This window comes from Callithrix jacchus, chromosome 8, assembly GCF_049354715.1.
Source record: "Callithrix jacchus isolate 240 chromosome 8, calJac240_pri, whole genome shotgun sequence".
NCBI classification, from domain to species: Eukaryota; Metazoa; Chordata; class Mammalia; order Primates; family Cebidae; genus Callithrix; species Callithrix jacchus.
The window spans coordinates 32,045,260-32,071,303 of record NC_133509.1 but is presented as its reverse complement, the minus strand read 5'-3'; the positions used below and the strand labels follow the sequence as shown (position 1 = coordinate 32,071,303).

Genomic DNA, 26,044 nt, shown 5'->3' with positions numbered 1-26,044 from the left:
GAATCAAGTGATCCTCCCGTCTCAGCCTCACAAAGTGCTGGGATTACAGGCATGAGCCTGGCCTCTCTTTGTTTTTTAAAGACTTACATCAGTTTTAAGTTCACAACAAAACTGACAGGAAGGTAGAAAAACATTCCATACACCTACTGCTCCCATATATGGATAGCCTCCTCAATTATTAACACCCCCTACCAGAGTGGTACATTTGTTAAAACTGATGAACCTACACTGGCACAATCTAATTACCCAAGGTTCCTAATTTACATTAGAGCTCATTGTTGGTGTTGTACATTCTATGGGTTTGGACAAATGTATAATGACATGTCTCCCCATTATAGTATCAGAGCATTTCACCTCCCTAAAAATCTTCTGTGCTCTGCCTAGTCATCTCTCTCTCTCTCTAATCCCCTTGCAACTACTAATTTTTTAATTGCATTTTAGTGTCTCCACAATTTTTTCTATTCCAGAATGTCTATAGTTGCTACTATATAGTATGTAGCCTTTTCAGATTGGCTTCTTTTATTTAGTAATATGCATTTAATTTATTCCAAGTCTTCTTTGTTTTTTGACACAGGGTCTTACTCCATCACCCAGGCTGGACAATCACAGCTCACTGCAGCCTCAACTTCCCAGGATTAGTTAATTTTCTCACTTCAGCCCCTCCTGGGTAGCTGAGATTACAGTCACACACCACGACACTCAGCTAATTTTTGTATTCTCTGTAGAGATGGGGTTTTGCTGTATTGTGAAGGCTGATCTTCTTCAACTGCTGGGCTCAAGCAATCTGTCCACTTTAGCCTCCCAATGTGCTGGGATTGCAGGCATGAACCCCCAACACCTGGCTTTCTCCAAGCCTTTTCATGTCTTAGTATCTCATTTACTTTCAGTGCTAAATAATATTCCATTGTCCAGAGGTACCACAGTTTATCCATTGACTACTAAAGATCATCTTGGTTGTTTTCAAGTTTTGGCAATTATGAATAAATCTTCTATAAACATTTATGTGCAGGCTACTGTATGGATGTAAGTTTTTAACTCTTCAATAGATACCAGAGTAGAATTTCAGGATCATATGGTCAAACTATGTTTAGTTTTGAAGAAGCTGCCAAACTGTCTTCCCAAGTGACTGACCATTTTGCATTCTCACAAAACTTGGCCATTCTAATAGGCCAAAATCTACTGTAGTGGTATCTCATTGTTGTTTTAATTTGCATTTCCCTGATGACACATGATGTGGAGCATCTTTTCATATATTTATTTGCCATTTTTATGCCTTCTTTGGTGAGGTGTCTGTTTAGGTCTTTGGTCCATTTTTTTATAAAGTTGTTTTCTTTTTTTCCTTTTTTTAGAGACAGGATCTTGCTCTGTTGCCCAGGCTGTAGTGCAGTCGTGTAATCATGGCTCACTGCAACAACCTCTGCCTCCTGGGTTTAAGCGACTCTCGTGCCTTAGCCTCCTCAGTAACTGGGATTACAGGTGTGTATACACCAGCTACTTTTTGTATTTTCAGTAGAGACAGGGCCTCACCATGTTGGCCAGGCTGGTCTCAAACTCCTGGCCTCAAATGATCTGCCTGCCTCGGCCTCCTAAAGTACTGGGGATTACAGGGGTGAGCCGCTATGCCTGGCATGCCTCTCTATATAAAAATTGGAATTAGTTTGTCAATATCCATGAAATAACTTGCTGGGCTTTTGACTTGGATCACATCATTCTATAAATCACACTCTGAGGAACTGACATTTTGACAATATTGAGTCTTCCTATCCGTGAATCTGAAATCTCTCTCCATTTATTTAATTCTTGAGTTCATTCCTTAGAGTTCTATAGATTTTCTTATATAGACCTTTACATATTTTATTAAATTTATGCCTAAATAACTGAATTTTGAAAGTATTAATATAAATGGTATTGTGTTTTTAATTCCAAATTCTACTTGTTGACTGCTGTTATATAGGAAAGTGATTAACTTTTATATATTAACCTTATGTCCTGCAACCCTTCTGTAATCATTTACTAGTTCCAGGAGTGTTTTTGTCAGTTCTTTTGGGTTTTCTACATAGAAGATAATAATGACATCTGTGAACAAAGAGAGTTTTAATTCTTGCTTCTTCTTTCCAATGTGTTTAACTTTTATTTCCCTTTCCTGCCTTATTATACTAGCTAAGACTTCTAGCATAATATCAAAAAGGAGTGGTAAGAAGGCACATCCTTGCCTTGTTAATGATCTTGGTAGGAAAACTTCTAGTTTATCATTACTAAGTATGGTATTAGTTGTACATTTTTGTGTAGATAATTCTGTATCAAATTGAGAAAGAGTCCCTGTATTCCTAGTTAATTGCTTTTCACATGAATGAGTTTTGGATTTTGCCAAATGCTTTTTCTGCATTATAAAAATCACTGATATAATCATGTAATTTTTCTTTTTTAGTCTGCTGATATGATGAATCACATTATTTGATTTATTATTAAACCAGATTTGCATATCTGGGATAAATCCCACTTGGTTGTGATATACTTTTTTCTTTTTTGGAGGGGTGGGTGGACAGGGTCTTGCTGTCACCTAGGCAATGGTGTGATCTCACTGTAGCCTCAACCTCCTGGGCTCAACCAATCCTCCCAACTAAGCCTCCTGAGTAGCTGGGACCACAGGCATGTGCCACCAAACCTGGCTAGTTTTCGTATTTTTTTGTAGAGATGTGTTTTCGCCATGTTGCTCAGGCTAGTCTTGAACTCATGAGCTCAAGCAATCTGCCCACCTTAGCCTCCCAAAGTCTTGGGATTACAGGCATGAGCCACTATGCCCAGACAATAATTCTTTCTTTCTTTCTTTCTTTTTTTTTTTTGCAACAGAGTCTCCCTCTATTTCCAGGCTAGAGTTACAGTGGCATGATCTAGGCTCACTGCAACCCGACTCCTTGATTCAAGCGATTCTCCTGCCTCAGCCTCCCGAGTAGCTGGGATTACAGGCACGCACCACCAGGCACGCACCAGTTAATTTTTGTATTTTTTTTTTAGTAGAGATGGGGTTTCACTATGTTGGCCAGGATGGGCTCGATCTCCTTACCTTGTGATCTGCCTGCCTTGGTGTCCCAAAGTGCTGGGATTACAGGCGTGAACCACAGCTCCTGGCCAAATTCTTTTATACATTGTTGGATTCAATTTGCTAATATTTCATTGAGAATTTTTGTATCTAAGATGCAAAAAATTTTCTATCATCTAAGATCATAAGGCATTTGGTCTATAGTAGTGACTTTCTCTGGTTTTGGTACTGACACAGCAATGGCATCATAGAATAAATTAGGAAGTATTCCTTCTGCTTCTATATTCTGAAAGAGACTGTAGATAACTGGTATAATTTCTTTTTTAATGTTTGGTAGAATTTGCCAGCAAACCCATCTGTGCCTGGTGCTTCCTCCTTTGGAAGGTTATTATTTATTCAATTTATTTAACAGATATAAATCTACTCAGATTATCTTTTTGTAGAGTTGGCAGACTGTGTCTCTCAAGGAATTGGTCAGTTCACCTAAATTATCAAATTGGTAGGTATAGAGCTGTTCATAGTATTCCTTTATTTTCCTTTTAATGTCCCTGGAATCTGTAGTAATAATCCTCTTTCATTTCTAACAGAAATAATCTGTGTCCTCTCTTTTTCTCTTAGCCTTGCTAGAGGCTTACACATTTTTATTAATATTGTCAAAGAACCAGCTATTGGTTTCATTGATTTTCTCTACTGATTTCCTGGTTTTAATTTTACTGACTTCTGCTCTAATTTTATTATGTCTTTTCTGCTGCTTACTTTGGATTTAATTTGCAGTTTTTTTGGGATGGAGTTTTGTAATTTGTTGCCCAGGCTGGATTGCAGTGGTGTGATTTTGGCTCACTGCAACCTCTGTCTCCCAGGTTCAAGCAGTTCTCCTGTCTTAGCCTCTCCAGTAGCTGGGATTATAGGCGCCCACCACCACACCTGGCTAATTTTTGTATTTTTAGTAGAGACAGGGTTTCACCATGTTGCCTAGGCTGGTCTTGAACTCCTGACCTCAGGTGATCCACCCACCTCAGCCTCCCAAACTGTTGGGCTTACAATGTAAGCCACTGCACCCAGCCTAATTTGCCTTTTTTTCCCCAGTTTTCTAAGGTGGAAACTTAAATTATTGATTTTAGACCTTTCTTCTTTTCTTTTCTTTTTTTTTTTGAGACAGAGTTTCCCTCTGTTGCCAGGCACCAGGCTTGAGTACAGTGGTGCAGTATCGGCTCATTGTAACCTCCACCTCCCAGGTTCATGCAATTCTCCTGCCTCAGCCTCCCAAGTAGCTGGGACCACAGGCACACACCACCGCGCCCAGCTAATTTTTGTATGTTTTAGTAGAGACGGGGTTTCACCATGTTGGCCAGGATGGTCTCGATCTCCTGACCTGATGATCCACCCGCCTCGGCCCCCCAAAGTGCTGGGATTACAGGCGTGAGCCATCATGCCTGGCTGACCCTCTTCTAACATTTGCATTCACTGCTATACATTTCCCTCTAAGCATGACTTTCACTGGATCCTATAAAGTTTGATAAATAATGTTTTCATTTTCAGTTAGTTCAAAATATTTTTAAATTTCTCTTAAGATTTCTTCTTTGATCCATGCATTAATCAGAAGTAGTTGTTTAATCTCCACATATTTTGGGATTTTCCAGTTATTTTTCTATTATTTTATTTTATTTTATTTTTGGCTGAGTACAGAAGACTTTACTGATGGTACATGACAAGGTGGGGCTCTCTAGGGCCCTCCCATTCTTCAGAGGATATGGCATGAAAACTGTGGTAGAGTGGAGATTCTTGGTGTGGTGGCGGATAGAATGTGGCAGGAACTTCTTAGCAGCTGAGAACCTCTCTTTTTCTCTCGTGCTGTCACTAGGGCTTGTGGTCCAGAGGGCTGTTACTCATTGGAGGCCATGTGGACCATGAGGTACACTATCCCATTGCTATAGCCAAAGTCATTGTCATACTAAGAAATTAACTTGAAAAAGTGGTTGGTGAGGGCAATGCTAGCTCCAGAATTGAAGGTGGAAGAGTGTCACCATTGAAGTCACAGGGGACAACTTGGTGTTCAGTGTAGCCCAGTGTGCCCTTGAAAGGACCTTCCAATGCCTGCTTCGCTGTCTTCTTGATGTCATCATATTTGGCAGGTTATCCAGACAGCAGGTCAGGTCCATAATTAACACACAGGTGGTAGGGATGAGGTGCCAGTGATCTCTCCATTTGGCTTGGGGATGTCCTTGCTCACAGCCTTGGAAGTGCCAGTAGATGCAGGAATAATGTTCTACAGAGCCCCACAATCATCACGTCACAATTTCCCAGAAGAGCCATCTATAGGTCTCCTGGGTGGCAGTGATGGCATGGACTGTGGTCATGAATCCCTCCATGATGCCAGAGTTGTCATGGATGATCTTGGTCAGAGATGCTAAGCAGTTGGTGGCCCAGGAGGGAATGCTGATAACTGTGAGGTTGCTTTTGTACTTCTCATGGTTCATGCCCATCACAGACAGGGGATCAGAGGGAGCAGAGATGATGACTCTTTGGCTCCCACTTCTAAATGAGTACCAGCCATAACCAAGGTAGTGAAGACACCAGTTGACTCCACAACACAATCAGTACCAGTATCACCCCATTTGATTTTAGTGGGATCCTGCTCCTGGAAGATGGTGATAGGATTTCCACTGACGACAAACCTCTGATTCTCAGCCTTGATAGTGCCATGGAACTTGGCATTAGTGGAATCATACTGGAACACGTAGACCATGTAGTTGAAGTCAGTGAAATGGTCACTGATGACAATACCCACTTTGACAGAGTTAAAAGCAGCCCAGGTGACCAGATGCCTAGAACAGCCAAATCTGTTTACTACAATCTTCAATTTCACCATGTCTCAGGGACATGGCTAGTGCTGCATGAGATGTAGTCCTTTATTTCATAGAAGGAGCAGAGAGCCTATCTTTCTGCTATTGATTTTCAGTTTAATTCCACTGAGTTCTGAGTGTAGACATTATGTGACTAATATTTTTTAAAATGTATTTATGTCAGGCCTTCAAGTGAAAATGGATAAGAAGCAGACATAGTAAGGAGGAAAGAGACATAAAATAAACAGAAATGGCCAGAAAAGAAGGGGAAAAAAAGGTAAACTGCCTCTCTTTAATGTTTTTAAAGAATTATTTTTTTTTGAGGCCGGCACGGTGTCTCACGCCTGTAATCCTAGCACTTGGAAGGCTGAGGTGGGCATATCAGTGGATCACCAGATCAGGAGATCGAGTCATTCCAGCCAACATGGTAAAGCCCCGTCTCTACTAAAAATACAAAAAGTAGCTGGGCATGGTGGTGTATGCCTGTAGTTCCAGCTACTCAGGAGGCTGAGACAGGAGAATTGCTTGAACCTGGGAGGCGGAGGTTGCAGTGAGCCAAGATCACACCACAGCACTCCAGCCTGGGTGACAGAGCGAGACTGAATCTCAAAATAAATAAATAAATAATTTTTAAAAAAATCACTTGACTACTTCACTGCCTTACAAACAAAGCTTGGTAATTCTGATTCTTCATTTTCAAATTCATGTTACTGCGTTTGTCCTTACCTTTATTTTAGGGGAATACGCTATGAATTGGACACACATAAGAATTTCAGAAGACAACAAATCTATATAAAGAAAAGGACCAATACTTCATTTATTTGGTCTAAACATTTAGCAATTTCAGTCATGTACAACTAGCTATAATTAGAGAACTAATTACTGAGATTGAGAAGAAATAAAACCAGCCAAAAGCAACAGAAGCATGCTGCTAATTTCTGATTTTTCTAGCATAAAAAATTGGAGTCAGCAGGAAGGAGCACCATTAATAGCAAAGAAACATAGATATGGCAAGAAAAACAAAGAAGAGACATGAAGGGGAAAAAATGAAGGATCAGGACTTCAAGTGAAATCCTGGGATCAGAACTTCAAGTGGGATCAGGACTTCAAGTGAAAATGGGTAAGAAGCAGACACATTAAAGAGGGAATAGATATACAATGAACAGAAGTGGCCAGAAAAGAAGAATAAAAAAATGTAAACTATCCTAAACTGTGGGATAATTCACTAAAAGGAAAAGCCAAGCCCTTAAAACTAAATAACTCTTATTAGGGTATTACTATGCCATATTAAAGCATACCATTAACACAGGAATCTGGGCACATTTGGTAGAAAAGAAAAGAGCCATGCAAACTTTTAGTAAATATAAATGACTCTATATAGCACAACTGTCATAGCAAAAACTCTGAGTCATGAAGAAAAGATTCAAATATAACTGATTCTTATCAAGGCAAAAACAAGTATTTCATATATCTTAGCAAAAAATTTTATACAAGTGTATCCAAAAAAGTCCTGGCAATTAATGGGTACTTAATTAACTAGAAATATCAATCGTCTAGAGATCTGTGACTTTTCTAAGTGTTACCCAAAAAGATAATGGGGTAACATGAAAAGTAAAAAGTATTATCATCACTTTAGTTGAATTCTCTCAGAATTTTTACTTACCAGGGGGAAGATCATCAACTTTTGCTAGGTCATTCTCTTCTATTCCAGGCATCCCTGCATCACCACCTCTTTTGATTTGTTCTGCCCAAGTAACAAAAAGAGAATTGTACAATTTTTTTTTACATAATTTGAAAATGTTTTGAAGGAATGTAACAATCAGTTTCTAAAAGCAATAGGCTACATCAACTGAACATCTTTATATCTTGCTTTGGACACAGCTGTAACTCTAAAATAACTTATTCTTTTTTCTCTTCTACCAAAGGATCCAAATTTGAAACAATGCAGACACCTAATCATGTGTGAATTAAAATCAAACAATTTTATGATTGAAAATATTTACTTCAAAATAGGAAGAAAAAGTCAATATCCTATTAATACAAAACAAAATAGTAGTAATACCTTTCCCATGTGGAATATGATTGCTTGAGGGTTCTTCATTCTTATCTGCAACATTCTCAGCTACTTTTGGAATATTTTTAGATACTACTTGATCGTTTATACCCAATTCTTTTCCATTGTTTGATTGAACCTTGTGGGTCTCTTGCTGTTAGATAAAGATTTGATAACAATAAATATTTTTCAATGCAAATTGTTAAACCACTGACACAACTATTAATTAAATGTTCTCAAACAGTTCATTTTGTAAAACATATTCCATGGGTTCAAATAATGAACAATTGGAGATGTGGGAACATTATTTTCTGTGCAGTTTTTATACCTGGTAAAAAGTCAAAGAACAACACTATTGAAAGTCTCTAGTTACAGTAAATGAACAGTTTGGTAGGCAGAGGTAACTATTTGGCTATGCTGAGGTATGTGATTCTGCAAGACAGCTTGCTGAGCAATGTCGGTTGCCTTGATGGCCTACAATTGGGCATTATCCTGGGTGCTATGGACAGAGTGGGTACTCTGTAAGCATATGTAGAAATGAAGCAGGATGGCAGAAAGGAGGAAACTGGCAGACAGGCACTTCTTCAAGAGCAAGGGTAAAAAACAGGCAATTTTATTCCTAAATGTGTTGGCACCAAAGCACAGAAAGTAATGGCAGGACAATAAACAGGTCAGTGCTTCCTCCAACCTGTTCCTAACCTAGCATCTTCTTAGAAATGTGAATCTTCACGTATATGGTTAGGCCTAACTTAATTCTCTTGGTGGACCGGTATTAAGTTTGCCTCCATGGAAAATTGGGAGTAGCAAGAAGTCAAGTACACATGCTTGGGATGCCATATAAATCCCTATAGTCAATATTTAATGCATCTATAAATGCTTTTTAAACTCTAAAGCAGTATGAAATGTAATTATTAGTAATATTACAAAAATAGTATAAAAAATCTATATGGAATCTGGAAAAACAAAAGCCAAAGCTTCGGAGTGTGTCACAGTAAAGGAGAAAGGTACTCTGACAATCAGGTATAGGTATTTCAGTGCCCTGGCAGATAAAATCAACAACAAATATTTGCATCGTGCTTCATAGTTTCCAAATTTCTTTCATATCTGTGCTTTAGCAGCCATAAGCAGACAGTTCTGAGAAAAACAAAATAAAACTGAGGCTTTAAAAAGTTAAGCGGTTTGTCTAAAGTCACAAAGCTAGAGAACTGTGAAGAAGGAATTCTAACAAGTCTTTTTGACTCCAAATCCCACATTTTCTGGCAAGTTGGTAAGCTGTAATCAATTCTGATAGCTTAATCATAGACTAATGAAATGATAAACTGAAATTTTTGAACATATCAATATGAATGCCAAGGGTGAGAAATCCATGAGGCACAAGCGGAGCAGCCATCTTGAATCTGTGCATCTTCACTATAATGCTATCTCATAAGGCTATTGCTATAGTTACTCTTCACTCTTTTGCAGATTGGATGAAGCAAATATTGAACAAAATTAAAAGTCAACAAGCTACCATTCAAAAATACTTTTCCACTGGAAATAGTTAACAAAAATGTCCCTTTAATGCATTTTGTATAATACCTTTCTACGAATGGACAATATTAATATTAATAAAATAAGATGCCTTTCTAGATGCAATATTTATGATCTGGTTAGGGGGCTTCCTGATTGTTTTTTAAATAAACTTCTTATTCTTTTTTTTTTTTGTATTGAAAGTAGCAATTTGAGTTAAAATTATTTACAAAAACCCAAAGACATACTTCATGAAACTGATACAAACTATTTTTTCCTGCTGTTGGCTTCTGCTCCAAAGATCACAGCTAAGAAATAATGTATAAAATAAAAATAGGATTGGATTCAGAAAAGTACTCTACTGTTCTAATTTCCAATTGGTGGTACTTACAGAAATATTTACAATGGAAAAAAAGGTTACCTTAAAACTTTAATCTGCATGCAAGTCAGCCTCAAGTACCCTAAAATGCAGAGTTCTCTGAGGGTTAAAAACACACAAATGCACTGCAGTTGGTGAAGTGATTATCTCCCCCACCACCTCCCCCGACCAAAATCTGCATCTCAATCAGTGTTTGACAATTAGTTATTATTTAAAAAACAAAATAAAACAAAAAACTGTTAAACACTGAGGTTAAATCAACTCTCAAATGATTACCAGTGTAACAGAAAAATGTAGTTTGCCCTGATTGTTCTCATCCAAATGTTTTATAATATTCCTTATCATCTGCCACAAGTCAGGTTCACCAAAAATCTGTCCCTTTTCCTAAATCCAATGATTATCAATATATTTTGCATTTTAAAAAAATTAAACAAAATATATCTAATTTAATTTTATGGGTATCATTTACCAATATGCTTTTAAAAATATTTTGCTAAGCTAGCTTTAATACTCAAGGCAAATACAATCTCAATGGTTCCCACATTACACTGGCATGCTATGTTCTTAAAAGGTGATGGGTAGGGATTGGGGTGGGTAGAACGAAGAAAACAATTTGCCTGGAATCAGTTACTTCTAAGGATTTCCCAACAATCTGCGTTATCAAAAATAGGAAGACAATAGAAGGCAGCCACTGCATTTAAAAACATTACAGCTGGCACTGATACAAGAGCCCCGATTTGTCACTTTATACAAGGAAATAACAAAGTCTAAATGAGTAAAAATTAGACTTTTAGCTATTTTCCCCAATACACACCAAACTAATATTTTTATGGCTTCAAGTTTTTCAAATCCAATGAAGAAACATGATGTAACTACTTAAAAGGTATTTAAAATGTATTAATGAATAAGATCTCTAGAAAGCCTGTATTCAGGCCCAATCAATAAAAAGGAAAAAAACAAAGTATAACCAGTGGTCTGAAAAATAATTAACACAAGAAAAATTTGCAATGTTGTGAAATTAAATCTATAAAATGTTTTGTGTTCCACTAACTGTTTTTCAAACAACGGCTCTATGAACAAAGAATCTGAATGAAAAAAGGGTCTTCTCTAAACCAGCAATTTAAGGCTTTGCCCTTAGGCAGTTGATCTGTCACTCTACAGAAGAATAAACATGTTATCTGAAAACATGAATTCCACATTGGTGTTTTAGCTTCCTTATATTTATTGTATTGAACATTAGAAAATATATCCAGAGAGTCTTTCCTCAAAACTTAATGTTTTAAGAGCCTCCCTAGCATTAAGTGTAAACTACCCAGGTTTGACTATTTTGCTTCCTCCTTTAACAGGGCATATCATCTTATATAATATTCCCTCAAAGGTTACTTGTGTTGTCTATATCTATGACACATTATGGTATGATACTGAATATGGTTGTGGTCTCAAAAGTAAAAAAACCTAACCCAAACCTAATCAAGAATAAAAAAAATATGCTATTAATCTCTTGTATCTTTGGATTCCATCTAATTTTAAGTATAGACAGTAGTTCAGGGAACAACCACCAAAAAATTCACAGAATTATTAAAAGCTTTATTTACGACTGGAATCATTCAACAAAAAAGCAAAAGCAAATGAGCCTGAAAAAGGAACTAAGCTGTTGTCTAGAATGTCCTCAGAACATTCACTACCCTCAGTAGCCAAGCTGCCTTTGCACCTGGAGGGCATGACAACAGTGGCTCAACATACACAGCAGTTGCACTAACAGCAGCACAAGTTTTCCCCTTAAAACTTGCAAGAGAACAAGGGGAGGGTATAAACTCTGCCAAAGTAATGTATTTAAATACTGCATGGAATTGTTAACAGCCTGAACCTTTTCCCTTGCTACAATGACAGTTGATGTAGTAACTGTCATTTAGCAAATGCTGAATGCATGATGATGAAATCAGGTGGCCTTAAAAATCCAAACATGAATGATATTGATGAATGTTCTTGGTATGTGTTCAAGGACTTCTTCCATGACTCGACTTTTCTTTGTCTAAGGATAGCTCCAGCATTACCAAGCACCTGAAGCAAAGGGAAAGCGGCTAGCAATGTTCCAAATACTCAATCACTAGAGATAGATTTCTGGCCAGTTGTTCCAACAGCACAAGTAAGATTCATGAAGCTCAAAAATTTATTGAGCATTTCTGTCATTAATGAAAAGTCTCCTTCTGGCAGATATTCCCACACAGTGGTTACATTGATTGGACTTTCCTGGCAGAGACACCCTACAAGTAGTGCTGTGTAGGAGGCCACGATGCAATCCTCCATGTGTTTGCCGGCTTGCTGAAGGGCTTTATTGAGGTCAAGTTCTTCATCATCCTCCTCCTTATTGTTTCTCTTCTGTACCACCAGTCTTTTCAGTTGACATCCACTGTATTTCTCCACTTGTTTCTTGCCGCTCTCCACTCTTATCATGCTGAGTGGTGGGAGCATCTTTGATCAACTCATCTGTTTTACTTCTGCTAGCTGGGCTGCCCACTCTTGCTCAAGGAATAGCTGCACTAAAGCCTGGACAGCATGAACTTGTCCAGCTATCCGTAAACGAACATCTCCTTCTCCAGTACAGATTAAACTTCTTATTCTGAAATAATTTTAGATTTACAGAAAATCTAAAATCCTGTTAACATAGCATCCATAATTACCATGGTACATTTACAAAACAAAACAAACAGTATCAGTACATTACTAGTACCTAAACTCCAGATTTATTTAGATTTCACCAGTTTTTCCATTAAGTCCTTTTTTGTTCCAGGATCCAATTCAGAAAACTACACTGCATTTATTTATTTATTTTATTTTTTTATTTTTGAGACAGAGTCTCACTCTGCTGCCCAGGTCGGAGTTCAGTGGCATGGTCTCAGCTCACTGCAACCTCCACCTCCCAGGTTTAAGTGATTCTCTTGCCTCAATCTCCCAAGTAGCTGGGATTACAGGTGGCTGCCACCATGCTGGCTAATTTTTTGTATTTTTAGTAGAGACAGGGTTTCCATATGTTGGTTGAGCTCCTGACCTCGTGATCCACCCCCTTGGCCTCCCAAAGTGCAGGGATTACAGGTGTGAACCACTGCGCCTGGCTATTATACTGCATTTAAGTCCTCAAGTCTCCTTAGTCTTCTTTGGGCTGAGAATTTTTCTGGTCTTATAGCATAAAAGCAGTAAACAAGCATGGCTGTTTCTCAATAAAATTTTATTTATGAACACCAAAATATAAGTTTCTTATAATTTTCCCATGTACTAAGATAATTTTCTTTTGTTTTTTCTTTCAACCATTTAAAAATGTGAAACCATTTTTGACCTTTTTTTTTTTTTCTTTAGACAAGAGTCTCACTCTGTCACCCAGGCTGGAGTGCAGTGGTGCAATCTCAGCTCACTGTAACCTCCGCCTCCCAGGTTCAAGCCATTCTCCTGCCTTAGCCCCCTAGTAGCTGGGATTACAGGCGTGTGCCACCATGCTCAGCTAATTTTTGTATTTTTAGTAGAGATGGGGTTTACCATGTTGGTTAAGCTGGTCTTGAACTCCTGACTTTGTGATCTGCATTGGTCTCGCAAAGTGCTGGAATTACAGGCGTAAGACACTACATCCAGCCTTTGGGTTCTAAACAGTACAAAAAGAGGGAATGAGCTGATTCAGCCTGTGGGCTACAGTTTGCTGACTCCTTTTCCAGAGTCATTTCTATGATAGACATGTGCTTGGTTAATTAATTTAAAAATTAATAAACAAACAATCAAAAAGATAAAGCCCTGAACACAAACTATGCTTATTTCATATAGCTAACATTAGATGTATCTCTAAGAAAACTCAAATTGCACAGAACCAACTTGCTACAGTAGTTAAAGAACAGAAAATGAAGGATGGGGAGGAGAATTAGGTAGCTGGTCTAGAGAGTAAAGGCTGATGTGCTACCCAGAAAGGAGAAGTTCTCTGGGCACCTCAATTCCTGCCATGCCTTGTTCCCTTTAGGATAGGATAATGGCAAGGAAGAATTGGAGAGGCATTAGCTAATTAATAACATAAAAAATAGCCTAGTATAGAAGAACAGAAAGAATTACAATGGCTTGGAAAAAAAAGGAAAGTTCTCATCTACCTTCATTAAGAGAATAGAAGTGAGCAAACTTATCCCATTATTTTTATACTACGCTTATAATGACACAATTGCAATAGCAAACCTCTCTTCCCCTTCCTTTTGTATTCTAACATCTTCTTTTAACCCTCCAGTGTCTCCATAATACCTTTTGGTTACCCTCAATGCCTCTACTATGGTAGCTCACTAAGGCTTGTTTTCTTCCACCAATCCATCCTCATACCTCTTCAAAGTAGACTGCAGATAGGCAGCAGCTATTCCACTTTGTAGATTTTCAAAATGCAATAGAGAAAGAAATGACATCCTCTATATCCTACTACAAAATTGTGAAAAGGCTAAGAATGAAAACCTGATATCCTTAACTTCTAGTCCTTTAGTCAAGATGCTACCAAAAAGCAAAACAAACACTTTTCACTTTTAATTCTTTCCTTTAAATCACAAGAGTACATACAAATCATGCCTAGTCAGGTAAGACTACAGGGTATAAAAAATGAATCATGTCCTAATAACTAGTAATCTTCACACAATTTCTTCTGTTGCTGAAAGAATCTACATAGGCTGGGCGCGGTGGCTCACGCCTATAATCCCAGCACTTTGGGAGTGGCGGGTGGATCAGGTCAAGAGATCGAGACCATCCTGGTCAACATGGTGAAACCCCGTCTCTACTAAAAACAATACAAAAATTAGCTGGGCATGGTGGTGTGCGCCTGTAGTCCCAGCTACTCAGGAGGCTGAGGCAGGAGAATTGCTTGAACCCAGAAGACAGGTTGTGGTGAGCCGAGATCGTGCCATTGCACTCCAGTCTGGGTAACAACAGCAAAACTCCGTCTCAAAAAAAAAAAAAAGAATCTACATAATACATATTAATTCAAAATAAATTAATTAAAAAAAGAATTTACCCCCCCCCCAAAAAAAAAGTATGAATCAAGTTGGTTATAGTGGTTAGTGTCTCAATTCTGTGTTTTAGGGCAGGGTGTCAGAATAACAGAAACTGATAATAAAGGAAAAAGTATCTTATTTTCTTTTTCTATTTCTCAAATGCATAAAAAAGGAAGTAGTTGATTTTCAGTAAAATGTTGCCCACTTTACAATCTGAGAAATATATTAACAACAATTTTTTTTTTAAAAAAAGATATTTTGGATCAAAATTAGCTTTAGATATATATATATATATCTAGAGATATATATATATATTTTGAGACAGAGTCTCACTCTGTTGCCCAGGCTGAAGGACAGTGGTGCAATCTTGGCTTACCGCAACCTCTGCTTCCTGGGCTCTAACAGTTCTCCTGTCTCAGCCTCCTGCGTAGCTGAGATTACAGATACCACAGGCCCGGCTATTTTTTGTATTTTTAGTAGAGATGGGGTTTCCCCATGTTGACCAGGCTGGTCTTAAACTCCTGACCTCTGCCTGCCTTGGCCTCCCAAAGTGCTGAGAATTCAGGCACTGCACCTGGACAGTTTTAAGAATTAAGATTACATTTTTTGCAACTGTTTAATAGACTCGGAAATAAAGTCATTGTAAATCGCTTTTGAAATTAGGCTGGCTGGAAAACTTACAATATTTTGTGACAAATTACAATTTTGATTTCTAAATTACCATGACTTATAAAAAAGATGTCTGGATTTAAGAACACTTAAAAAATTTACCTTTTGTTCCTGCAAAAACTGGTCTGCTAACTTTTTAATATTTTCTTCATGCTGTGCTCGCAATTCCTTGATCTGCTGTCCACACTGAAAACTAAATTACAAAGTCATTCTTTTAGATTACATTATCTTGAATTGGATTCTCAAAGTTGTCCAGAAGTTGACACATACATTAAGAAAGATAAAACATTCAGTCAGCAGGGAAGAGTGGGTTGGAAAAAACAACGAGCATACAAATAGCTCACATAAAATTTTAAAAACACTTGAACTTATAGGAGACAGATAATACTGATAAAGCTAATTGCGAAAACAGAAATTACAAAGCTGAAAACAGTTATTTTCCTATTATTCCCATAAATTGCATCTATAAAAAAACTATCAAAACCAACTTCAATTACGGAAGAGAAAAATACTATAGAAGAGAAAACTGAGACCAATTTATACTAAGAGATGAGGAAACCTAGAATTATGAGAGTTAATAAGGAGTGGTAGCAGATGATTCATCCAATAGTACTTTAAACACTATAATAAAAGACTAAACCATAGAATACTAGAAATGAAAGAAACTAATAAAGAAGATAGACTCGTGCCATCAAGAGAAAGTGAACAGAAGTAAAACAGATAAAGATGGTGACTTTCTGCTGACCAAGTAGTAAAAGGATACACAAAGACCAATCATGCAAAAAAAAACAGTTAACAAATATATAGAAAAATGTTAAATCTCACCATTATACAATGCAAAATAAACTTCCTATATGTGGCTGGGCACAGTGGCTCATGCCCATAATCCCAGCACTTTGGGAGGCCAAGGCAGGCAGATCACTGGAGGCCAGGAGTTCAAGATCAGCCTAGCAAGCACAACAAAACCCTGTCTCTACTAAAGATAGAAAAAAACTGGTCAGGCATGGTGGCACGTGCCTGTGGTTCCAGCTACTCAGGATGCTGAGGCATAAGAATTGCTTAAACCCAGGAGGCAAAGGTTGCAGTGAGCTGAGATCATGCCACTGCACTCCAGCCTAAGTGAAAGAGACAGACTCAGTCTCAAAAAAAAGAAAAAACAAAATAACCCACCAACTTCCTGTATGTGTATATATATAGTAGTATCTTATTCATATACTAGCAAAATGAAATTAGAATTAAAACCAAATTCTAGGATCATGGGGAAATATCTACATTATAAATGAGTATAATAATTTTAGAAAGCAATCTTTCATCTATGCTGTAAAAGCAACAAAACTGGTAGAGCATTCTTTCTGAGGAATTCTACATTTGACAAAATATGCTACTGAAATAACATAATGGGAGGGAATATCTTTATTTATTTATTTATAGACAAGGTTTCATTCTGTTGCCCAGACTGGAGGGCAGGCATGATTATGGCTCACTGCAGCCTCAACCTCCCAGGCTCAAGTGATCCTCCCACCTCAGCCTCCCGAGTAGCTGGGACCACAGGTATGTACCAGTACACCCAGCTAGTTTTGGGAAATATTTTTGCAAGGAAATTTTTATAGCTGTGATAGTCTTTTTATTTTTTAAAGAAACAAGGTTTCACCCTATCACCCAGGCTAGAGTGCTGTAGTATCATCATGGCTCACTGCAGCCTCAATCACCTGGGCTCAAGCAATCCTCCCATCTTAGCCTCCTAAGGAGCTAGAGTGCAGTCATGTGCCACCATGCCCAGCTAATTTAAAAAAATTTTTTGTAGAGACAGAGGTTTCACTATGTTGCTTAAGCTGGTCTTTAACTCCTGGGCTCAATTGATTCTCCGATCTCAGCCTCCCAAAGTGCTGGGATTATAGGTGTGAACCATTTACCTAAAATCTTAAAGTCAGAAGAGAAAAACTCCTATTGTGGTCCCACAGTTGAAGAGACTAAAGAAGTTCTGGTACATTAATATGCTAGAATAATATACTACCTCTGCATATATAAGAAGTCAGAAATGAACAAAAATGCTTTAAAATATGGCAAATCTTTCTAATTTTTGGAGTATAGATCTAAAGAATATCTTTTACAATAAAATTGATTAAAAATATAATAAAATTTTTAAGGAGTTATAGCTAGAAAGGCCAGTAAGAAGTTTCCCAACCTCGGGGCCGGGCGCGGTGGCTCAAGCCTGTAATCCCAGCACTTTGGGAGGCCGAGGCGGGTGGATCATGAGGTCAAGAGATCGAGACCATCCTGGTCAACATGGTGAAACCTCGTCTCTACTAAAAAATACAAAAAATTAGCTGGGCATTGTGGCACACGCCTGTAATCCCAGCTACTCAACAGGCTGAGGCAGGAGAATTGCTTGAACCCAGGAGGCGGAGGCTGCGGTGAGCCAAGATCACGCGATTGCACTCCAGCCTGGGTAACAAGAGCGAAACTCTGTCTCAAAAAAAAAAAAAGTTTCCCAACCTCATCACCAAGTGTAGAGGTATCAGCAAGAGGGTTGACATACAGAGCAGGAAGAGTAGCCAGCATTCAGTCCCTCAGATCTTCTGGGAACATCTCCCAATGCTAGCTTCATCTTCTAGATGCCCATCAAAAAGAATCACAAATCTTCTATCTTTGCCACATAAAATTTGATAAAACTTAAGAACTTGGGGGTGAGGAGAAGATGGTGGCGCTATAGGAGCAACTCAGGATTGCAGGTCCCAGTGAAAGCACAGAGGGTGAGTGGACGCCACATTTCGAGACAGATCTTTATTGCCCATAGACCAGGAGATTCCCAGGTGTAGGAGCCGCAGGGGCCGCCAGCGCAGCTGTTTGAGCCAGCAGAGCTGTTTTGGCCGGCGCGGCAGTGCAGTGGCACTCCGTACAAAATACACTGGTCTGGTTGCCCTGTTAAACTGGCAATTTGAGATTTGGGAAGTCAGATTAGCACATTCATCTGATTAAACGGGACTTAAACAGGACTTAAACAGTAAGCCAGGCCAGGAGAGTCCTGGGCAGCAACGTTGTTTCAGCCAGCACAGTGGGTGGCCACATGGGAAATCACACAGATCCCGGTACCCTTTCAGCACGCGGCTGGAACTCCGGGGAGAGAGTCAACCGTTCAACTTAAAAAAAAAAAAGGGGGCTCTGAGGCAGGGAGCCAGGTGATCAGGGTCGGCAGGTCCCACCCCCACAAAAACAAACAAAACAGCAATGGAAACACTTGGGGTTGAGAGTTTCACGGCAAGCACAGCTGAACGCAGGACGGTGCCGCTTGGTGGGGGAAAAGCATCCACCATTACCAAGGCACCCTGCCACTGCTGACGCAGCCTGCCATTGCTGAGGCAACCCGCTGTAACAGAGAGAGTCCACCATTACAGAGGTGGGCCACCAACACCACGGCAGTTCTAACCACACCCATATAAACAGGACTACAGGGAATTACACACGAAACAGGGCGGAGCCCGCGGCAACACGGCGGAGCCCAGAGCAGCTCAGCATAGCCTCTGCAAGTAGGCAGTGACTAGACTGCCTCCTTACTGGGCAGGACAGTGCAACGGATACTCATAAATAAAGCCCTAACTCCCCGGGACAGAGCACCTGAGGAGAAAAAGGGACTATATGAGTTCTGCCGCAGCAGACTTAAACATACCTGCCTAGCAGCCCTGAATGAACAGAGCTCACAGCTCAGCACTTGAGCTCCTATAAAGTACAGACTGTCTCCTCAAGCAGCTCCCTGACCCCCATATATCCAAAGAGTCACCTCACAAAGGACTGATCAGACTGACTTGGTGGGCATCATTCTGGGACAAAGATAGCAGAAGAAGAAACTGGTAACAACCCTTATTGTTCCGCAGCTGCTACAGGTGTTCCCCAGGCAAGCAGGGCCTAGAGTGGACCTCAGCAGTCCTACAGCAGAGGGGCCAGACTGCTAGAAGGAAAACGAAGAAACAGAAATACTTCATCATCAACAATCTAGACATCCACTCGGAGACCCAATCGGAAAATCAGCAACTACTCAGACAACAGGTGGATAAATCCACAAAGATGGGAAGAAACCAGTGAAAAAAGGAGGAAAACAACCAAAACTGGAACACCTCGCCTCCTACAAGAGACCGCAAGCCCTCAGCAGGAAGAGAACAAAGCTGGACAAAGAATGAGTGTGATGAAATGACAGAATCAGACTTCAGAAGGTGGGTAATAAGAAACTTCTGTGAGCTAAAAGAACACGTACTAACTCAATGCAAAGAAACTAAGAACCTTGAAAAAAGATTTGACGAAATGATAACAAGAACGAAAACTTAGAGAGGAATATAAATGAATTGATGGAGCTGAAAAACACAACACGAGAACTTCGTGAAGCATGCACAAGTCTGAACAGCCAAATTCACCAAGCAGAAGAAAGGATATCAGAGGTCGAAGATCAACTCAATGAACTAAAACGAGAAGGCAAGATTAGAGAAAAAAGCACAAAAAGGAATGAAAAAAGTCTCCAAGAAATGTGGGACTATGTGAAGAGACCTAATGTACGTTTGATAGGTGTACCTGAATGTGATGAAGAGAATGAATCCAAGCTGGAAAATACTCTCCAGGATATTATCCAGGAAAATTTCCCCAAGCTAGCAAGGCAGGCCAATATTCAAGTCCAGGAAATACAGAGAACACCACAAAGATATTCCTCAAGAAGAGCAACCCCAAGGCACATAATCATCAGATTCAACAGGGTTGAAGTGAACGAGAAAATGCTAAGGGCAGCCAGAGAGAAAGGTTGGGTCACCCACAAAGGGAAGCCCAACAGACTCACAGCAGATCTCTCGGCAGAAACCCTACAAGCCAGAAGAGAGTGGGGGCCAATATTCAACATCCTTAAAGAAAAGAACTTTCAACCCAAAATTTCATATCCAGCCAAACTGAGCTTTATAAGTGAAGGAAAAATAAAATCCTTTGCGAACATGCAAGTACTCAGAGATTTTGTCACCACCAGGCCTGCTTTTCAAGAGCTCCTGAAAGAGGTACTAACATTAAAAAGGAACAACCCATACCAGCCATTCCAAAAACATAACAAATGCTAAAGAGCATCAACAAAATGAAGAATCTGCATCAACTAACGGGCAAAACAGCCAGCCAGCATAAAAATGGCAGTATCAAATACACACATAACAATATTAACCCTAAATGTAAATGGGCTAAATGCACCAATCAGAAGACACAGACCGGCAAATTGGATAAAAAGCCAAAACCCATCATTGTGCTGTATCCAGGAAACCCATCTCACATGCAAGGATACACAAAGGCTCAAAATAAAGGGATGGAGGAAGATTTACCAAGCAAATGGAGAGCAAAAAAAAAAAGCAGGAGGTGCAATTCTCGTCTCTGATAAAATAGACTTTAAAGCAACAAACATTAAAAGAGACAAAGAAGGACATTACATAATGGTAAAAGGATCGATGCAACAAGAAGAGCTAACGATCCTGAACATATATGGACCCAATACAGGAGCACCCAGATATATAAGGCAAGTTCTTAATGACTTACAAAGAGACTGAGACTTCCACACCATAATAGTGGGAGACTTTAACACTCCACTGTCAATATTAGACAGATCAACCCAGACAGAAAATTAACAAGGATATCCAGGACTTGAACTCAGACCTGGAACAAGCACACCTGATAGACACTTACAGAACTCTCCACCCCAAATCCACAGAATATACATTCTTCTCAGCACCACATCACACCTACTCTAAAATTGACCACATAATTGGAAGTAAAGCACTTCTCAGCAAATGCAAAACAACTGAAATCATAACAAACAGTCTCTAAGACCACAGTGCAATCAAGTTAGAACTCAGAATTCAGAAACTAACTCAGAACCGCACAGCTTCATGGAAACTGAACAACTGGCTCTTGAATGTTGACTGGATAAACAATGAAATGAAGGCAGAAATAAAGAAGTTCTTCAAAACCAACGAGAAAGAAGACATATCAGAATCTCTGGGACACATTTAAAGCAGTCTCCAGAGGAAAATATATAGCAATAAGTGGCCACATGAGAAGAGTGGAAAGATCCAAAATTGACACCCTATCATCAAAATTGAAAGAGCTAGAGGAGCAAGATCAAAAAAACTCAAAACCTAGCAGAAGACAAGAAATAACGAAGACCAGAGCAGAACTGAAGGAGATAGAGACACAAAAAACCCTTCAAAAAATCAATAAATCCAAGAGATGGTTTTTTGAAAAGATCAACAAAATAGACCACTAGCCAGATTGATAAAAAAGAAAAGAGAGAATAACCAAATAGATTCAATAAAAAACAATAAAGGGGAAATCACCACAGATTCCACAGAAATTCAAACCATCATCAGAGAATATTACAAACAACTCTATGCACATAAACTAGTAAACGTGGAAGAAATGGATAAATTCCTGGAAACTTGTGTCCTCCCAACCCTAAACCGGGAGGAAGCCGAAACTATGAATAGACCAATAACAAGGTCTGAAGTCGAGGCAGCAATTAAGAGCCTACCACACAAAGAAAGCCCAGGTCCAGATGGGTTCACAGCTGAATTCTACCAGACACACAAAGAGGAGCTGGTACCATTCCTTCTGAAACTATTCCAAATAATCCCAAAAGAGGGAATCCTTCCCAAATCATTTTATGAGACCAACATCATCCTGATACCAAAATCCGGCAGAGACTCAACAAGAAAAGAAAACTTCAGGCCAATATCCATGATGAACATAGACGCAAAAATCTTCAATAAAATACTGGCAAGCCGATTGCAGCAACACATCAAAAAGCTTATCCACCATGATCAAGTAGGATTCATCCCGTGGATGCAAGGCTGCTTTAACACACTCAAGTCTATAAACGTAATTCACCACATAAACAGAACCAAAAACAAAAACCACATGATTATCTCAATTGATGCAGAGAAGGCCTTTGACAAAATTCAATAGCCCTTTATGCTAAAAACCCTCAATAAACTCGGTATCGATGGAACGTATCTCAAAATAATAAAAGCTATTTATGACAAACCAACAGCCAATATCATACTGAATGGGCAAAACCTGGAAGCATTCCCGTTGAAATCCGGCACTAGACAAGAATGCTCTCTCTCATCACTCCTATTCAATATAGTACTGGAAGTTCTAGCCAGACCAATCAGGCAAGAAAAAGAAATAAAGGGTATTCAAATAGGAAAGGAGGAAGCCAAATTTTCTTTATTTGTAGACGACATGATAGTATATCTAGAATACCCCATCGTCTCAGCCCAGAAACTTGTGAAACTGAGAAGCAACTTCGGCAAAGTCTCAGGATATAAAATCAATGTGTAAAAATCACAAGCATTCCTATACACCAATAACAGACTTAAAGAGAGCCAAATCAACAACGAACTGCCATTCACAATTGCTACAAAGAGAATAAAATACCTAGGAATACAACTCACAAGGAACGTAAAGGACCTCTTCAAGGAGAACTACAAACCACTGCTCAACGAAATAAGAGAGGACACAAACAGATGGAGAAACATTCCATGTTCATGGTTAGGAAGAATCAATATCGTGAAAATGGCCATACTGCCCAAAGTAATTTACAGACTCAACGCTATCCCCATCAAGCTACCAATGACCTTCTTCACAGAACTGGAAAAAAACCACCTGAAAATTCATATGGAACCAAAAGAGAGCCTGCATAGCCAAGTCAATTCTGAGCAAAAAGAACACAGCGGGAGGCATCACACTACCGGACTTCAAACTATACTACAAGGCTAAAGTAATCAAAACAGCATGGTACTGGTACCAAAACAGAGATATAGACCAATGGAACAGAACAGAGGCATCAGAGGCAACGCAACATATCTACTACCATACAATCTTTGATAAACCTGACAAAAACAAGCAATGGGGAAAGGACTCCCTGTTTAATAAATGGTGTTGGGAAAACTGGCTAGCCATGTGCAGAAAGCAGAAACTGGACCCCTTCCTGACACCTTACACTAAAATTAACTCCAGATGGATTGAAGACTTAAACATAAGACCTAACACCATAAAAACCCTAGAAGAAAATCTAGGCAAAACCATTCAGGACATAGGAGTAGGCAAGGACTTCATGACCAAAACACCAAAAGCATTGGCAACAAAAGCCAAAATAGACAAATGGGACCTAATCAAACTCCACAGCTTCTGCACGGCAAAAGAAACAGTCATTAGAGTGAATTGGCAACCAATAGAAGGGGAAAAAATTTTTGCAGTGTACCCATCTGAAAAAGGGCTGATATCCAGAATTTACAAAGAACTCAAACAGATTTACAAGAAAAACACAAAGAAGCCCATTCAAAAATGGGCAAAGGATATGAACAGACACTTTACAAAAGAAGACATACATGAGGCCAACAAACATATGAAAAAATGCTCATCATCACTGGTCATTAGAGAGATACAAATCAAAACCACATTGAGATACCATCTCACGCCAGTTAGAATGGCGATCATTAAAAAATCTGGAGACAGCAGATGCTGGAGAGGATGTGGAGAAATAGGAACACTTTTACACTGCTGGTGGGAGTGTAAATTAGTTCAACCATTGTGGAAGACAGTGTGGCGATTCCTCAAGGACCTAGAAATAGAAATTCCATTTGACCCAGCAATCCCACTACTGGGTATATATTTAAAGGACTATAAATCGTTCTAATATAAGGACACATGCACTCAAATGTTCATTGCAGCACAGTTTACAATAGCAAAGACCTGGAACCAACCCAAATGCCCATCGATGATAGACTGGACTGGGAAAATGTGGTACATATACACCATGGAATATTATGCAGCAATCAAAAACGATGAGTTCGTGTCCTTTGTAGGGACATGGATGAATCTGGAGAACATCATTCTCAGCAAACTGACACAAGAACAGAAAATGAAATACTGCATGTTTTCACTCATAGGCGGGTGATGAACAATGAGAACACACGGACACAGGGAGGGGAGCACTACACACTGGGGTCTATTGGGGGGAATACGGGAGGGACAGTGGGGGGAGGGAGCTGGAGAGGGATAACATGGGAAGAAATGCCAGATGTGGGTGAAAGGGAGGAAGGCAGCAAATCACACTGCCACGTGTGTACCTATGCAACTATCTTGCATGTTCTGCACATGTACCCCAAAACCTAAAATGCAATTAAAGAAAAACCTCAAGAACTTGTATTTTCTGTTTCACATGAATTCTACAACATACAGAAACTCAACCATGCCCTGTAAGAGATATTTTCATGCTGTTTAATTTATCAAAATAAAAGAGTATGGATTTCAAAGAGCTATAGAAGGATAAGAGAAAATAAATTTAAAAGACCTAAGTAAATGAAAGAAGAGAAGAAAAGGAAAACAAAAGTCAGAGAGAAAGAAATGAACTGAGTCCAAAAGTTGGACAAATATTTTAGATTCATAAACATATGTGGCATGTAACATCTTACCTTTCATATTCTAACCTCTTCACAAGGTAGGTATTGTTCTTCCTATAGTCCTGAAGCTGGTCTTCTTGTCGAAGAAACTCCTGACGAAGCTCAGCAAGTTGCTCTATCCACACGAGGTAAGAACCAAAGGAATCAAGTTCACTCATTGTAATGCTTCCTATTGAGAAGCTCTGGGATGTCTTTTAAATTACACATAATTCTCAATTTCTTTATTAACACTCTCAGAAAATTAAATTATGTAACTAATACCACATTTAATAGCCTTTTGTAACACATTCATGGTTAATAAAATTTATTCATTTATTTATTTGAGACAGTTGTCTTGCTCTGTTGTTCAGGTTGGAGTACAGTGGTGCAATCTTGGCTCACTGCAGTCTCCACCTCCTGAACTCAAGTGTTCCTCTCACCTCAGCCTTCTAGGTAGCTGGGACTACAGGTGCACAATACCTGTAGCTGGAGCTAATTTTTGTATTTTTAGTAGAGAGAGGGTTTAGCCATTTTGCCCAGCTTGGTCTTGAACTTGTGGGTTCAAGCAATCCAGCCACTTCGGCCTCAAAGTGCTGGGATTACAGGGATGAGCCACCATGCCCGACCAGTAACATTTATTTTTAAAATAATTTAGCCTCAGTGGCTTTCACACCAACCTGAAATAGTCTCCAAATTATACATTGTTTTACTTTATGTAGACACATGCTAAGTTGTGGAGACAATACAAAAAACTACCTATTTCTTCAAACTTATCTGCTTTATTAAAGTAGGAAAAAAGTCATACTTTTTAGATATGCTTACTATGGGTATAAATTTTAAGTTTTTTTCTCATTTTAAATCACATTTGACTAACAGCTTAGGTGCCAATTGCTTTAGATATATTTCTAGTTCGGCTACAGATGGTAGCTCTACATATCCCGAAATATAATGAGTATGAGAAAAATAAATGATTAACAAAAAATATTTGCAGTTAATCATTTCCTTGGCATATTCAAGCTGCATTTTAAATTTCTCTCTTTTTGTTTTTTTCTGAGATGGGGTCTCACTATGCAGCTAGGCTGGAGTGCAGTGGCTC

At 39.0% G+C, this 26,044-nt stretch overlaps 1 protein-coding gene across 17 annotated transcripts in view; it reads right to left on the bottom strand.

Moving 5' to 3' along the window:
• Positions 1 to 26,044, bottom strand: part of GOLM2 (golgi membrane protein 2) — a 130,813-nt gene that overhangs the window by 61,132 nt on the left and 43,637 nt on the right. For all 17 annotated transcript variants that reach the window (XR_013520917.1, XR_013520915.1, XR_013520919.1 and 14 more), the window contains exons 3-6: positions 24,982 to 25,084; positions 15,596 to 15,686; positions 7,946 to 8,090; positions 7,547 to 7,627 (exon numbers count right to left, since the gene is read on the bottom strand). Coding sequence is in view for 11 of the 17 variants with exons in the window: in XM_054239572.2 (XP_054095547.1) it covers positions 7,547 to 7,627; positions 7,946 to 8,090; positions 15,596 to 15,686; positions 24,982 to 25,084 (420 nt within the window). In the remaining 6 variants the exon portion in view is untranslated. The remainder of the gene's footprint in view (positions 1 to 7,546; positions 7,628 to 7,945; positions 8,091 to 15,595; positions 15,687 to 24,981; positions 25,085 to 26,044) is intronic.